At 34.1% G+C, this 18,340-nt stretch overlaps 1 protein-coding gene across 1 annotated transcript; it reads left to right on the top strand.

Moving 5' to 3' along the window:
- The first annotated feature begins 441 nt into the window (after positions 1-441).
- Positions 442-16,989, top strand: LOC129222811 (uncharacterized). Its single transcript, XM_054857362.1, has 4 exons — positions 442-579; positions 10,928-11,003; positions 12,677-12,788; positions 16,625-16,989. Exons 1-4 carry the CDS (start codon positions 531-533, stop codon positions 16,751-16,753), a joined length of 366 nt encoding a protein of 121 aa, XP_054713337.1. The 5' UTR covers positions 442-530; the 3' UTR covers positions 16,754-16,989.
- The last annotated feature ends 1,351 nt before the right edge of the window (positions 16,990-18,340 follow it).

Below are 18,340 nucleotides of genomic sequence, written 5' to 3'. Positions count from 1 at the left end.
AACAAATATGCGATCAAATAACAAAAATTAATTCCTAAGAATTATTATTTCAAAAAAAGAAAGCATGCCAGCAAGCTTCGGTCCAACTTGCTGAAAACGGGCACATTAGCTAGTGCTTATCTGAACCGAACCAAAATCCTCGGACTTGCTAAATGCTCCAGCTTTCACTACAGATGTCTACAGGATCAGACTTTCACAAACATGTTCCGAACCCGGATTTAGGTGACAAAAAGTGTTTCTTGACGAAAACGATTCATTATTTTTCACAACACCCGGTAAAAGCGTAAAAATATCATGACACGCAACCTTGAACGTAATAGAAATGACATCCGCATTGTGGTGCTGCGCATTATCAGTAAGTGATGGGTTTAGGGTTAATAAATATTTCTAATTACGCAAATGTCTTTTCTCGCCAGAAAGCGAGATAAATGTTCGTATTTAAAGAATTTTTGACTAGCCAACAACTGCATTAGATATCAGACATTGAGATATTTTGAGTTTCACTCGAAACGCTCATCTAAAAATTCAAAATGAAATCATTTGTGGTTGCCAGCTTCTTAGTTGTCGCACTTGTTGGAGGTAAGTAAAAAATTCTTTGGCCAAAATTCATGGTCTTTTGGTGCAAGTTTTGAGTAGTTAACAGTTTTTTATGTAAGATGCTTCAAATATAGAATTGTAATACAGTCAAACCCCTTTAACACGAAATAAATGCCGTTCCCCCAGGCCCGAATCTATAAATTTTAGGCCTTCCTGCAACAAAATCTGTAGCCCCCCCCCCCCAGAGGCCAGCAGTGTATATATTGCAACGTTAATAAGTCTTAGTGCTAGTTTCTTTTAATTTAAATTTCTTGGTTCCTTTAAGGCCGTACTCCCCTCCCCCACACTGCGGATACGCAAATCCGGGCCTGCGTTCCCCGTCAAATAAAGCAAAAAAAAAACCATAGCTGAATCGATCATTTAAGACGAAGATGATTTAAACGAAATTCCGGTTAAGGAAGCGAAAAAAATAAGGTCGGAAAACAGAAAAGAAGAAGGGTACGTTTTGCATGAGCCCATCCCTTTTCATGAAATTTCCTTTCTAACTTTCGAAGGTTTAAATATATAAACGAAGTGGGGGGGTGGCAATACAAACTATGCAACGATTCTAGAAAGGTAGCCGGCGAATGCCTTGCGAGTTGTTAAATTGCTTAGAAGAAGTAGATACGTTTTTAAAACGATGTTACTTGTAAGCATTGAAGCAAAAATCTATCAAAGAGTTTGTTAAAAATTAATGTATACAGGTAATGAAATTTATTATTCTAATTTGAAAAATTTTGTTTCATACTAGTTTATTTAACTTAATATAGCTTGACTTTAAATATGAATATAAATGATTATGTGTACATTTCTGTATTCATGTATTTTGGTTTGATTTGATTTATTGACAACATATATATTTCGAGTTCGTGTACTTGGTCACGCACGACCCGTTTATAAACTCACATCCAATATGACAGATAGCACAAATACAGGCACATAATGTAGGACAGAGTTAACAACAAAGAGAAGGACGTTACAACTAGGGCAAAGGGCGGGAATCGAACCCACCACCTCGGGATTACTACAATTACGCGCTAACCAACTGTGCTTCCAAGACCCCTATTTTGGCTCTCATATTTTTCTGAGACAAAAAACAAAACCTTTTTGTCTGTTTACTCAAAATCCGGTAACTTGAAAATCGGGTAACGCAAAATTCGGTTAACACGATTTTTTTTTCTTTTTTCTTTTTTTTTTTTTTTTTTTTTTTTTTTTTTTTGTCCCCATAGAATTTGTGTTAACGGGTTTGATGTTGTAGTAGAATCGAAAAAAAAAAAAAGTATTCTCCGCGGAACCATGATGCAATAAATAGTATGGAACTCTCTTTGGGAGGGGGGAAGTTCTCATTTTACCGAATGAAACTCCGAGTTTTACCGACTGATAAGAGACTATCGATCATGCGCATGTGCCTACATCTAATGTGAAAATACATCAGGAAAATACAGCATCACAAAATTAAAATAAACTTTAAAATCCTCAAGACTCTGCTGAGAGTACTGGCTCCAAACTTGTCGAATCCAGGGCCGTAGACAGGGCAGGGACCGTCGAGACAAATCCTCCCCCCAAATTTTAAATTATCTCCAAAAAAATAAAGAAACGAAGACAATCTGATCAAAACTCTTCCTTCGATTCCTCCCTCACTATCACTTGGCCTTGTTTCTATTTCTATTCAAGAGTCACACTGACTTCAACTGCATTTTATGTCGAGGTCTGCATACTAGTGCCTTGCCTCCATTATTTTATATACCGATAGATGGCAGCACCATCACCGGATCGAACAGTTAATGAGAATTTAGAACTAGTCCAAGAGCTATAGCTACCTGGTACTAGCACCCCCAGAGGTATCGTTTCACTTGGAGGACATTGAGACCACGCGCATATTTAACGTCGCCCAGTCCCCTTTAATGACGACGGTGGGTCTTCGACCAGCGGGGATCGAACCCGAGCCCCTCCGGCCCCGAGTCCAATGCCCTACCGATCAGGCTACCACGGCCCTCTTGGCCTTGTTATATGCAAATCTTCTTTCATTCAGACCTCTTCTTCTTTTCGCCCCTCCCTCCACACCACCATACAAATTTGTTTTTAAAAAATTTTCAAAAAGTCCCCATTTTTTCACACTTTGGTCCATTACTGATTGCTAATGACTCTTGTTACGAATAGCATTTTAAAAACATTCTTTGATATACACTTCAACAAGAGACTTAACATATTCACATGATCAAAACTATCATTTTTAATCCTATCATACTTTTGATTACATGCTTAATTTTGTAGATTTTAATAAAGTAAGCCTTTAAGAATATTAATTTATTTTTTGAGGTGCTGAGTGTAGATTACTTTTCAACTGTGACTATTTTCACTTATTTACGTGAGAGATATTCTAAAAGCTCCCGACGCATGCATTCGTAATTGTAAAACATTGTATCAAGTGTGATAGACCGTAAAAGCGCACGCAGTCCTCTTATTTTGTGAACTCCCTAATAAATAATTCCTATGGAATATATATTAAATATCAAATAATAATGAAGTAATTAATTAAAATAATTATTTGATACGAATTTTTTAAATACATTGTTGTTTAATGTTTTCAAACAACATAATAAACGTAATTTTTAAATGCTATTTTTACACTTGATTACATATCCTGGAACCACCTTTGCCTCGACCATGTCCCTCCCCGAAAAAATATCCTGGCTACGGCCTTGGTCGAATCGTCATACAAAATTTGCAGAATAAGAAAATATTTTGGGAGGTCGCAGTTACCTCCCTTTTGTTTGCCCCTTCTCCCACTATTCTAAGCAACTGTTTCAAAGATCTTTGTGAATCTGAGATTTGTTGAGCCAAATTAAGGATCATTTTATGCCTTAAATCGGGGTTTCTCTGTTCGGGTGGAAAAATTTGGCCGGTGCTCGGAGATTTTTAGGTTCTTTAGACACGAAAAAAAAAAAAGTTTTCCTTCTTAAAAGTTAATAGCAATTAACATTAACATTTTATGTGACATTTTGACATTAATATAGTGATTAGTTAGGTATTCATCACATATTTCAAAGAGTTTTCTTCAAGGTTTATTTACTTATCGATAATAATTACAGTAATTTCTAACCTTTGTGTTTAAATGATGCTGTAATAATTTCTAGCTAAAGAAGTGCAGGAACCCTAAAACTTAATTTCTTACGTAAATGGCTTGAATTTTGTCTAAAAGTGAAGTCGTGATGAAATTGAAAAGAGCCGGAGCTCAGCTCCTGTTAATTTCCATGCAAATAAAGTCCTGACTCTAAGTAAATTATAATAAAAAATCTTACTACTAACTGATGTAACACATCTAAAAAGCGCACATTTTTATTTCTTTATTTATTTACTAGAAATTCGCTTGTCTAGGTATGACATGTGAAAATTAACCCTAACTCCAGTGGATTAACCCTGAACTCCAGTAGGTAGCTTTCATTGTTGACCACTTTTTCGTTTCTTCATTTCCCTGAAATGACAGAGTCTTACCAGTAAAACAGTTAATTGACCGGATTGAGTTCAGCCTTGTCACAATAAAGCCTTTCCTTGCATGTTAAACACAGGGGTGATTGTGACTCCATGAAAAAATACCTGAACTTTTTTCCAAGAAGAAATGGGCATACATATACACAATACGTGTATGCACACATTATTTATATACAGTGGCTCCCAAAAGTGTTCGTACACTTTGAAATGTTTTAGTAAAACCAAAATAACGCGAAACTGAATTCGAATATGAAGTCCAATTTTTTTTCACATCATTGCTATGTCATTCTAAATAAAATCCTGTATTCTTTTTAAAATATAGACGGATCTTCTTTTTGAAATGGGTCAAAAAACGAAGAGACGGAGAAATCATATGCCACAAAAGTCATCGTACACTCAAATATTTTCGAATAAATTCATGATTAAAATTATCATATGTCGTTTTTTTTTTTTTTTTTTGCATTGTGTTGGATCCTTAAAAGTCATTTGGCTTTAATTTTTTGTTTATTTATTCCTTAATACTGTGCTTATTACTTTAAAATAGTTGGTATTCGTAAAAAACCGCAAACACCATTCGAAATTTGAATTTTTTCCTCACAGTAGCGGTAAATTAGTTTGAAAAGTCTCTAAATTAGTTAATTTATTCCATCCTATATCAAAGTGCTTGATAAAATGCTTTAAAGAAAAGAATCGGACCGAAAACAAGGTAAGAAAAGGTCAACCGGCAAAATTGACAAAGCGTGATCGGAGATTTACAGTTAAAAAAATTACGAAAAAGACACATTTGAGTGCTGTAAAAGTTTCTGCAGTGTTAAATGAAAATTTTTACATTTAATTTTCACCTAAAATTGTTCGCTAAGTTCTCTGATTAGCTGGATTAAATGGGACCTCTTCCCGCAGAAAGTTTCTTGGCCGTACAAAAAACAGAAAGCTTACGCTTTTCGTCGCAAAACCAATGATAAATAAGCTCAAAACGTTTTGAAATTACGTCTTACTTACAGATAAAAATGAATTCAACATTTTTGGTTCCGGTTAAAATTTTGTATAATTGTAAATAGAAGAAAAAATAAATAAGAACTTAATCTTAAGAACTTAGTTGAACCAGTTAATCAGGACGGTGAAGGCGTTCTTGTGTGAGGGTGCATATCAGCACCAGGACTTGGTAGTCTGGATTTTTTTGCTAAAATAATCAATCATGCTGTTCCTTTAAATACTTTAAAAACCAATTTTAAACTATTAGCCAAAAATTTGGTTATCGGAAACAACTTTGTTTTTTATCAAAACAACGATAAGAAGCACACGGTTTTCAACGTTTGCGTCTAGTGCCTCAAAAATTGTCCTTAAGTTTAGAAAATACCCCTTCAATCTCCAGATTTGAACTTAATGTAATATATTTAGAGATATCTGGAGGCTAGATTACGAAAATACGGCTTTGAAACGAAAATAGAGCTAGTAACAATAAGACTCGAAGTGTGGTTCAACACTTACTCAGAAATTACGCAAAAAAAGAAATTAAAAAAATGAAATCTATTCCCAGACATTTAAAAGATGTTATTGATACTGCATGATATTCTACTAAATAATAACTTAATAAAAAGTTAGATTGTTTAATAATATATAGACATTTTTTAAAGTGTACGAAGACTTTTGTGAGATAAAATTTCCGGCACTTTTTGGTTTTTGATTTTTAAAAACTTAAGTTTTAATATTTTTTTTAAAAAAATTATGTCGTTTTGTTGAAAATTGATCATAGATCTTATAATTAAATACCCATTGCGAAAAATTAATTCTAACCAATGAATAGGGCCCTATATCATTGAAAGTCGTAGGTGTACGAACACTTTTTGGAGCCACTGTACATAATTATTTGTTGGGGCTAAAACTCGAAGTTTTAATTGGACTTAATATGTTCATGTGCATGGAGAGAATTAAATTCTTTTAATTTTTCTCATTTCTAAAAATTTTTCAAAGAATGTTTTATTTTCCTCCATTGTATCTGAATCCTTAACCATTTATTACATTCATTTTCTAAAAGTGCATAAATATTTCAGAATTAAATAAGTTTGGGGCAAAAGGGGCAGCATGTATTATGATCCCTGCGCAATAGGGCTAGGCGTTATCCGGAATTATTAATGCCACGATATATCTCTCTCCAAATATCGATATTTCCGATATATATAAGTCGTTAAATTCAACATTTAATGGGGGGGGGGACTGTAAAGCCTATTGCATAATCATCTACAACAGAGAAAAGCCATAGGCCATCTTGGTGAATAAATATTTTAGCAATTTAATCTAATAATATAGTTATAGCAAAGATTTTCATGTGTTTGTGTCGGGAGGGGAGGGGGGGGGGGGTCATGAAGCAGATTATACCACAGAAACTTTTGGTGAAATTAATTTAGAACAATTTAAGTCTTTTTATTAGTGGGTGGCAATTCTTGAGGGAAAAGGGGGCTTGGTAAAATTGAGGGGCAAGGGCGTATATAAGGGAAGGGCTGAGGGGGCCCGGGCCCCCTCCAAAATCTGGGGAAAAAGTAAATAAAGGTAGTTATTATTTGGTTTTAGTTTGCTCACAAATAACTTCCGAACTTTCAGCTACAGAACAATAATAATACAATAATGATAGGGATAATACTAATACGTTATATAAGGGATTTCTGAGCTGGATGGCTCAGGAAGAGGTGAAGGGTGCCGCGAAGAGACCCTGGTAATAATAATCCTCATATAAATAATAGCGAATGATAGAGTAACGCTGACGTCATCAACAATGAAACTTGCGCCACGGCATGATAATTTGATATTTTTTGGTAATATTTGACATGCAGGGAAATGTTTTATTTTGACAGGGCTGAACTGGATCCGGTAACTCGACTGTTTTACTGGTAAGACTCATTTTAGGAGAATGAAGAAGCGTAAAAATCGTCGACAATGAAAGCTATCTACTGGAGTTTAATGTTAATCCACTGGAGTTAGGGTTACAATTTCACCTATCAAACTACCACCAAACAGGCAATTACTTCGCTCAAATGTAGAATCAATTTGCACCCGTTATACCTTGACGGGTGATTTTCTAGTATGTAATAAAACTAGACTATAGGGTGTCGTGAGAAAATTTTAATTCTTTAAAAGATGCCGCGAATCGTTAGAGTTTAGGAACCCTCTGCGTTAGAGGGCACCAGTCAATGGTGTTCAGAAGGAGTCAGGGAATCTGTACCTCTTTCTCAAGAAGAGAGCGTGTCTTGGGAAAGCGAAGTAATTTTTTAAAAAAGAAAAGCAAATAATGCGGGGGAGAAAATCTCAATTCTTTCAAAAAGAAAACTTTAAATTAAAAACGTTTAACAGATGCGTATTATTGCTTAGCAAATTAATTTCCCCTCTCTTTCTTTCACTATCCCCCCTCCCCCTCTTTTTTCTTGTCTATCTGAAAAGAAGAATCTTCAAAATGTTTCTCTCCTTAACTTTCGTCCCCTGCAAGAAATTTAAAATAAGTTTTAGTTGTTTGGTTGGATTAATATTGGAAAATTGATGTCCTAAAAACGCATTTATTTAGGCGTTTTTCGGACAGCAATTTTAAAATATTGCTAGAGGAGAGTCCTAGAACGGCCATCCTCACTACCAAAAATAGTCTGATATTGTGCCCTTTAAGATTTCAATTTTGAAAAGTTTCGGAAAGAGATCCTTAACCTCCCCTTACCTCTAAACGACTCCATTCTCGAGAGATAACCTGAAATTGCGTTTTATCTTTCAAGGGAAATTGCGTTTTACCTTTCTTCTCGAACTCTTCCTTTCCAAAGATTGCTTAATGTTGGGACAAAATCTAAATTTCTTATGAAAAAAAATCTTAAAATAAAAATTTCGAAAGTTACTTACTATTATTCAGGTAATTACGAACATAAGCTCTTATTTCTTTCATGCCCCCCTCTCGCTCTTTTTTTTTTCTTTTTCCTAGTCTGTCTAAAAATAAAAGTCTTCAAAATGCTACACTTCGCAAGCCCTCCCCCCCCCCAAAAAAACCCCTAAAAGAGCGTCTGAAATCTTATTTTCAGGGCTTCAATGTCGAAAAATTTCCAGGGGATAATTATTAAACGAATTTTCTTCTAATAGCATCGAAAATCGTTCAAGATTGCTTTTCTGGAGCTTCAATTTTTAAATGCCCGAACCCCTAACGTTACCAAATATGGTCCACAATCGCGTTTTTATGACCTCCAATTTCTAAACATTTAAGGTGGAGAGTGTTTAAATCCCCCCCCCCCCACCTAATATCACTGAATTTCTCTTTAAAACTTCGTTTTTTAGGACTTCAATTTCGAAATAGTTTTAGGGGAAAGCCACAGAACCGTCCTGCCCTTAACATCATCGAATTTAGTCTGAAATAATCGAAGTTAATCTGCATTTTTAGAACTTCAATTTTGAAAAATCGGGCAGAGGGATGATCGATTTAGGTTTTTTTTTTTTTTTTTTTTTTTTTTCAAATCGATCGGGAGCAACTTCAAAAAGTCCCATATCTTTCATTACCCTAACGCCAACAAATATAGCCGAAAATGCTTCAATTTCAAAAAATTTCCAGAGAAGTCCCACAGAATTTTTCTTCTCCGTAGCATCAGCAGAGATCGCTTACTTAATAGGCGTTCTTAAACCTAATATTTAAAAAAAATTCCGGGGAAAACCCCCCTGGATCCCCCCCCCCCCTCCACACCAACCATCTAAAGCGAGAATTTTTTAAGAGTGCCCTCTTAAAACTATTCTTCGGTCGTGCCAATGGGTGACGGAATGAAGTCTATGAAAAAAATGAAAAAATCAGGGCACTGTTGTTCCCCGCCCCCCAAAAAAATTGAAACTTCAAAAAAAAGTGGGGGGAGAGCTAATCTTGGTAATATGGGCCCCCTCCAAAATAAACACATATATAAGCCATTGTTGAGGGGTGCCATCGCAGTGGGGGGGAATGGCCAACCCTAGTTACATCATCTGCATATTAAGATATGCAACAGAGAAACGATATTAGACATCTTGAAAAGAAAATATTAAGAGGAAAAATATCAAGTAACGCTCTTTTCTCTTCTTATCTAGCCTTCATTCCATCTTTCACCCCAGCTGGTCTTCAATAATTACCATAGAGATTGCAAAACATGACGGTAGCTTACGCTTTATACCAAACGAAACGTCTTCAATTTGGACTTTCGGCGTTTCATTAAACATCGACCTAAATTTTACAAAAGTGGGTTTTTCTGAAAATATAGGATGGTTCCGGTATTTTCGAAGATGAAGATACCGGAAATCAAGATGTAAATACCGGAAATCCGGTAAAATACCGGAACACAATCACCCCTGGTTAAACATTACCGAATTATCACGCCGTGGCGAGAGTTTCATTGTTGAAACTCGCTGGTTACTCGATCATTGGCTATTATATATATGAGGATTTTCAAAGAAAATAAAATATTGGTCTGTGAAATGTTCGCTCAAATTAATGATTAACGGTTCGCTGGTCAAAAAAGAGTAAGAAATGTTGCCATAGATAACATTAAAATTTTTGTATACCTAAATTAATTAACCAAAATTAAGCAGAAGCTTATCATACAATGTTTTGAACACTTTTAGTGGAAACGATTGAAGTGAATATGCTTGCTAACAAGTTGAACACATAGTGTTGTTATAATTATCATTTTAATCTATAGTATATTTGTCAGCAAAGAAGAGTTAATACGCCGATAAAAAGCAGGCAGATATTACAGTAGCGTTTATTTTTTTTATTGAATACTTTACTTTAATCTAACACTCTATTTTCCAAGTAACACATACTTTGTCCAATTCAAGTTTTGTACGATTCAAACTACCGTAGTCCCTCGTTTTACGCGGTTTTATTTTACGCCGTTCCGATTATACGCGGTTTAAGATTTGACACCTTTGTTTTATTTTACGCGGATGAGTTTCGGTTTTACACGAATGCGGCAATGCAAACAGATAAAATTCTCCCTTCTTTCAGAATTCAAACTCCTAAAGATTGCTGATTATGCGTAATCAACTGCATTTTGGCTTGCTAATAATCGAGCTTGGGCCACTAGAGACATTTTATGCGATTGGTTCCAGAGTTCTTTCCAGAAGTAAAGTTATTAAACTCACACAGTTCAGAACTCACTGGAAGAAGAGCTTTTAGGAGTGACAAAGGAGGCCAGACCAACGAGGATACCGACTTTGGTGACACACAACCAAAAACGTTCACATTGAAAATTTTGAGCCATTCCTAGACAATAGAAATGATCTTTCTGATTTGTTAGTGAATTAAGATTCTACTACGGAAATGACGCAAGTGATCATGGATACGTTAATGCTCTGCAAAGAATTACGGAGAAAAATTATTATTGACTTCCAAAAGACTATCATAGCGAGCTCCTTTTTATAAACAGAACACGAAATTGGTTTATGTTTTCTTTATGCATGTTGTGCATAAAATCGATGTAAGTACACATTAAACTTATTATACAATTAGTCATCACTAGAATGAGGTTTTTTTTTTTAATCTATGGAACCTAACCTTTTTTTGACATTACTATTAGGTCTCAATTTACGCGGCATTTCCGTGGAACGTGACCCCCGCGTAAAACGAGAGTCTACTGTATTTTGCTTTTTTTTTTGTTTTGTTTTCCAGTTCCAAATTAATAAGAGTTGATTTATAACCGTATTCTAGGTTTCTTTTTCTTAATTTTTTTTTTCTATTTCTCACATTAATTAAACGTTTCATGTTCAGAAAAATGTGATGAGCTCAAAAGATTATTATTATTTTTAGTTACTTGGACTGAGGAAGCTTTTTATTTAATTTGTTGATTTTAAATAATAACATGGTTCATTTGAATTTTAGGCGTTTGTTGTCGGAGATTGCCGAGGCAAGCCGAAGAAGCAGTACCAGATGTAGACGCAGCAGATGTTACGACAGCGTGAGTAATTTTGATTTAACCTGTTATACTTTGCTGTTTGCTGTACTATTTTAATACTTTCTCCTCTTCTCTTTTTCACTTGTTGATTATAAGCTTTATTTCTTTATTCAAATATCACCAATTACCACCGTAAAGTATGGCTTTAATAACAAGACACTTGACCTTTAAACGAATTCATTTATGTTTTGGTCGAAACAGGAAAAAATCTTGCACTGACATTTGGCGCCAGAAACACGTTCTTTTTTTCACTGAACAACCAAAAAAGAGGAAAACATTGTCTAGATCAGGTATTAACTTATCAAAGCCACACCATAGACCAGTGTTTCTTAATTTCTTTGATTAATGGAATCCTTTTTAATGTCTACTTTTTTCGTGGAACGCCTGATTTTACTTCAGTAACCTCTGGTTTTTCTTCAGTTAGAGTAGTCTGAATGTGATTAAAAGCTTCACTCATGTAACCCCAAAAATATATCCATGAAACCCTGGGGTTCCGCGGCACACAATTTAAGAAACACTGCACATAGACTATCTCATTTGAAGGTAAAGCAGAAGTTTAAAAAAGCAACGAAGACAAATAGCTATATCGTTGTATGCTTGGTGCTGGGCAAATTCTTTCAAATTCAAAATCATATGTTTGGGATCTTTTTGTTAAAAACTATTTCTTAACTTACGTTATCTGCCACAATGCCAGCGTTTTACTTCCTGTTGTCAAAACCAATGAGAAATAATAGTAATTAAAGTTAAAGTAAACGTAGCTGTCTTTGAATTGTAGCCAAAAACAATGAAAATAATAGCATTTGTAAAGTTAGTTTTTTAAATAAATTTATCAAGTTAATTTCAAAGTTGAACTTAACAACATATATTTGGATTTTGTATATTTCAAACTTAACAAATAATGCAGGTTTTCACGCATTCTTTCATTCAAGTCAAATCATCAATTTAAAAGCATTTCAAAAAGCTTTTTTTTTTTTTTCACTATCCTTGTTCAAAATTGATTTTAAATTTGAGCACTCAAACTTGCAATATTTAGAGCAGATAATACGTAAATATAAGTTATTCTCAATTTATGCGCAATACATTTGTATTAAAACGAAGGTAAAATTTTTTTTTCTTATTTTAAATAAGGATAGGTAATAAGTAAATATGCTTTATATTTAAAAAAGTTTCACCTCAAATAGATTTCAAAACGAAAAAACTTCAAAATAAAATGTAAAAAATATTGTTTTTTTTTTAAAGACTATTTCTACAAGGTTGGTCCGTACTAAAAAGTATGAATTGAAGTTAATGTATGATTTCTTGATTACAACACTAAAAAATTGCTGTTGTTTTTATAAGTTAATTCTAAAACAGCTAATGTAATTTAAATTAAATATGTGAGAGAAGAAATTAAATATACGCTATACAGCTTTGTATAAATAGCTTTTACTATACCGCCTTTATTGCTTCTTCTCTTAATTTTTAATTTGAATTTTATTTGCTACTTTAGAATTAACCTAAAGATAAAGATATTAAGATCAACTGCAATATTTGATTGTTGCAGTCAAGAAACCATATATTTGTACTTATTTTATTTCTTACTTTTTAGTGTAAACTAAACTTAAAGAAATATTCTTTAAAATGAAAAAAATACACATTTTTTTTTCTGCTGACTAAGGGTGTTGCTTTTCTTTCAGTGCCCCCAATCCCAAAGTTGAAAAACTGAATAACGCCATGTCATTCATGTTGGCGGACTTGAACAACCAGGCAGCTTTGGGGGTACCACTGGATCCCAAGAAAGTTGCTGCGGTAAGTTGGACTTTTGTAGTTCATACGTTAGTTCCCAATTATCCAACATAAATATTTTTTTTTTTTGCAAAATTTCTGGATCATTATCCTTTCAAATCGTTGTTGTCTTTATTTTTATTTTTTTCTTTCCTTTTATTTTAATTTGTTTTTAAAAATTGTTCAATAAACATTAAATAATCAAACTTAAACAAAATTCAACATATCAAACATCTTCAGAATCACAAGTATCACAGTATCTTCAAATAATCAAACTTACAATATTTCCGAACCATTAGCTTTTATACATCCTGTTTTTTATATTTAATTTATTTTTTAAATTAATTATCGAATTAACACTTTGCTAGAACAAGTTTTGGATCATTACCAAATGATGTGTTTTTAATTTAAAGGAAATGAATGTTTGAAACGAATACGAATGTTTTTGTCATAAACACTCGTAGTGGTCAAATGATAAACTTCACTTCAATACGTTGAAACCGTGGCATCTTGCTGCCGTCACTTTGATTTTGAACTGAAAAAAGCTAAATAAATAAATAAATAAATAACCGCAAGCAGCCAAATTTGAAAAATGATAATTTTTCATAACCATCAGTCTATTTCTAAAGATTTGTATTCGTACTAAACACTAGGCAAAAAGACCGGCATTAATGTATAATGCTGTTCTTGTTTATAATTGCATTACTTTAAAAGTAATACAATAATTTATTAAGCAATCATCAAAAATGAATTATCTGAGCAATTGGAAATGTGTTGCACAAAACATTCTACAAATCCCAAAAGTTAAATTTCCTTTTTCATACAACTTTTCGAAGAAGATAAACTATATACCCTGTTTCTATATAATGCAATTAAAGTTTGAAGATTTCCAGAAAAAATATTTAAAAAATATTGGTCGACGCAGTAACATACGTATCTTATACGTCAGTTTCCTATTTATTGACTTAGGCTTTCTATAGTTCACGTATAGTAATTTAAACAATGTTTCTAAAAATCTCTAAAACTTAACTGCATCAAATATGTTACCGGCACTGTATGAAACGCTAGTGTTCTATAGAATGTCTAGGCATCTATATAAATAAAACAGAGAATATAGATGTGTGTGTATTTATATATATGTGTGTGTGTTCCCTATACAAATCCACAGTTTCAGTCGGATCTCAACCACATTTGGCAGGGAGGTACTTGGGTACCCGAGAAGAAACGTTGGGGTATTTTCAAACGCCAAAAAGGAACCGAACCGTTCGAATTTTAATTTTAGGAAACGAAAATGGCATTAAATGGCTCTTTCTACCCGAAATAATTATCCGATCAGGTCAATTTTAGCGCTATTCGAAAGCCCGCGAAAAATACCCATAAAGTTCATTCACTTCCTTCGAATTTCCAAAAAAAAAAAAAAAAGGCTGTAAAATCAGCAGAATTAAATCAAAAAGCACTTTCAAGCCTAATAGAACTTTATTTTCATATCGGAAAACTATCGTTTGCGCGATCTCATTTAAAATTAGCGTTCAGAAGGTTGCCACTTTTTCTTTCCTCGGATGTGACTAAATAAAATTTTGTTTTTGTTTTGAGGTAAAAATTTCCCCTTTTGATTGTTATTTGGGGACTTATCTTCATTCTTTTTTCTTTCATATTCAAGATGTTGCGTTTAATTTATTCGGGAATTTTTGATTTGCCGTTTTCTTTCTTTAAGAACGATTATTTTGACGGGAAATTTTACAGTATTTTTTTCCCCAAATTGAAGCCCGATTGTTGAACATGAGTCACTTGACATAACTTTTATTTTCGAGGTAGAACGTGCAAAGCCGGGCAATGCAGCTAGTTGTCTGTGTAATAATGCCAGAAGTTTTCAGGCAAAGTAAGAAACACGAAAATTATTACATACTTTCCCTGGGCATTGTATATAATCCCTAGGTATAGTATAGAATGACAAATGCTATTAAATCAAAGGAAGAAACAGTCTACTTGATAATGCTACTATGTAAATGACGTAGCATGTTCACAGAATATATGAATTTTTTGGCACTTTTTGCATGCAAGTGCATCTCTCGTTTCCTTTAAACACTCACAAAAGTATCAGAAACGAAAATCTCTTCGGTAAGCATGTCTTCTTCATGTTGGATTAATAATGGCCCCATTAGATGGGGGGGGGGGGGAGCTGACGCTTTGGGCCTTGGCAATTTATGACTTTTCCGTGTTCAACTGATGCAACTTATGATCTGCTATGCATCCACCAATCAATGTCAACGTTTCAAAGTTCGTTTAATTTTGATTGGACGTCGCCCATTTTGACCGCAAGAGGCGCTGTACGGAATCCCTGCATCCACCAATCAATGGCACTGTCATGGTCTATAAAAATTAAGTAGGGCCATGGTTTAATCCACTATCGATTGTAATTTCATCCATGTTTTATTGAAACAAGCTCTTTTTGTTGCATAATCTGATTGCTTTCCTCTTTTTCCTTGTTTGCTGTCTTGTCAGGTGATATTCGCATCAAACCGGAGATGCATTTCATACTTTGCCGATTTCTTAGTCAGCATTTTATAGAATGACTAGGTAATGTGTGAAATATGAATCATCCCATACATTGCCGGCTAGCTTTAGGCGTTGTACATATAATGCCAAGGGCATTCTGTGGAATGCCGGATTTCAATCTTTGCCGGAAACATATACAGAGTCCATGTTCTTCATAAAGTTCATCACAAGGAGAGCAGCAGACGCAGTAGCAAATTTAGCGTTATCCAGGGAGCGCCACGTGGAGGCCTGCTACGTTACATCCTTGAGAAGTCTGACTTCTTGGTCAAAAAAGTATCTAGTCATCTCCATAGGTCTTGTGGAGCCTTGCCACTTCATTGTGCAAAATTGAAGATAAGGAGAATTTTCAGAAATTCGTTTTGTCGTGAGGCTTTCGGGGTTGCTGAGGGTAGACTCAGGAGAAAACTGTGCGAGACGTCCCACTGCGTGTCCCGAATTCTCCTCGAGCTACTGTTGTGGCTGATTTTAGGCTTTTAACAAGACACGATTGTCTAAATGCCTATTTGTACCGCTTTCGTCTCATGGATTCTCCAACCTAAACTTTATGTAACTATGGAAAAGCCATAGAAGTTGCTCATCTGGACGTCTACAGGGGCATGCACAGAAATTTTGGGGCCCGTCACAAATGACATTTCCGGGCACCCTCCATGCTGTTTACCCCTCAATTTCATGCCAGTTTAAAAAATAGGGCGCGGGCCTACAGTTGTCACTTCTCCCCCCCCCCCGTGTACGCTCCTGGTGATAACTAGGTGTATTGGAAAGCCCGTGATCCAATGTCTTAATGGTCAACTGACCGGAATTTGAAAAATTAAAAATCATAAAGTTCATTCAAACAAGGAAAAAACATGTTTGAAGCCTTTAGGGGTGTTTTGTGAAAAAAATTAAAATGTCTGTTAAAATAGAATGGCCACATTTTTTTTTTTTCAAGCAGACACTTCATATCTTAAAAAGTAAATTTTTACAATTAGGCAAAGAATAAAAAAAAATAAAAAGAATAAATAAATAAATAAATAATAAAACATTAAAATAGCTATATAATTAAGTGTAAAATCGAACACAAATATTGAAAACCTTTATTCCAGCGTTAGAAGGAACCACTTTATCAATCTTCTAGTTGAAAGTCTTTCTGGATGCATTTCTTTAAATCTTTGTAAATCTTGAGTTTTGGGGTCTTGTAACCCCAAAACATTTGAAATGTTTTTGAATTTAGTGCTTCAATAACGTTGATTTTAATACGTTTATTAATTCAAGTGCTGTTTTAAAAACTTCAGTCTTTTACAACTGCTCTTAATTTATTTTTCCAGATCAACAAATTGGCAATGATTGTGACCATCTTGGGAGGTGAAGTCAACGAACCAAACCAGGTCATGATGTCCAACCTTGCAACGCCGCCACCCGCTTATGCTGACAAAGGCGCTGCTGCATCTGCTTAAATAAAAACTGCTCACCAAGACGGCCGTTGCTCAAACAATCAATTGTTGTATAATCTTGTAAGAACTTGGTTTCACCGAGGAAGATGAGTTTCGAATTTTGAGTTTAGTTTCTTGTAAAATTAAAAGAATCATAATTCATTACGTCATTTTCTTCTGTTAGTTCTTGTTGAAGATGACATCTCATGTTGGATTGTACAAATGTTTTTAAAATAAATACCAGTTATTGCATTTAAAAATGTTGCTTTTATTTTGTGTCTTGCTCATAAAATCTTTTTTGTAAATTATTCAACTTTAGTCCCGTATTCTTGCCGAGCATAACTCTTACTGTTGAGATAACATTAGCAGGAGTACAAATGCAATGTTCTGTATGTTTATATCGTGCTGCAGGGGTCGGAGTAATGATTTCAAAAATATTAGGACACGATTTTGATAAAATTTTAGGACAACAGATATCACGTTTTATCAACAGATATCACGTTTATAAGCTTGATTTTCGTAGTGGATAATAAAATACTTCAAATTCAATCTTGAACACTGCAATAGAATGCATTTTAACCTTTTACTCTTTAACACAGTGACACATTATGAAGTAGAAATATATACCACATACCAGTGGGATAAATGTATGTGCAATTGCTTCTTTACGTGCATTGTTGTTGTTTCATCAAAATGAATTACAAATAATGATGAAAAAATATTCTTAATAAGAAGGAATTTAAAGTAGGATGCAAGTCCAAAATTTATTATGTATCTAATTAACTTTTATCAGATAATTTGATACTTTTTGCTATCTCAGAATCATCAAAAATATCCCTGTAAATTACAGATGAGTCATTTTAAGATGTAAATGAATAATTGTTTTTTAAGGCAAATAAAACTAAGAAAACCTCCGCCTTCGAAATTTTATCTTGGGGTGAATTTGGAACAAAAGCTTTGGATTGCTTCACCATAATCAATTTGTTTTCAGTAGAAGACGAAATAAATGGAATTTAAAATACAACTTTATTTTTCAAGTTACTTGTCCACCTCTTATGTCTCGCCGCATCAGCATGAGTCAATACCTGTGAAAATCCTTGATTATCAATGTTGGAAAGATAATGTATAAAGAGAATAAAATGCTTTAAATTCATCCATTTCTGAAAATCACCATTGCTGATCTTGCATCCATTTCTGTCTTTTTTCAACAACAAGGAAGAGAATTTAGCTTTCCGTTACATTATAAAAAAACAAATTACTATTTACATTTTTAAAGCAAAATGTTAGTGACTAACTTTAAAAATTATGTGCGCAGGAAATAATCTAATTTCACTGAACAGAAAGACAACGCAAACTGACTCTTTGCACTGGAAGAACAAGCTAATGCTCAGACCACAACAAGGGCGCCCATATGCAAAACTGTAAGGGGGGGGGGGCTCAGATATTTTCCCCATGGGTTAGGAGGGTATTTTCTCCATGGAAACCGATTACAGGACAGATTAGAGTCATTAAAATATTTCAATTTTAACGACTTATTCATTAATGGCTGGAGAATAAATGTTTTTACATTTTTGCAAAGAAAAAAGTACCAAAAGCAAGGAAGTTCCAATT

The sequence above is a fragment of the Uloborus diversus genome, chromosome 5 (assembly GCF_026930045.1).
Source record: "Uloborus diversus isolate 005 chromosome 5, Udiv.v.3.1, whole genome shotgun sequence".
NCBI lineage: Eukaryota > Metazoa > Arthropoda > Arachnida > Araneae > Uloboridae > Uloborus > Uloborus diversus.
Note: the sequence above shows the minus strand (reverse complement) of the source record. Positions and strands in the feature narration are given on the sequence as shown.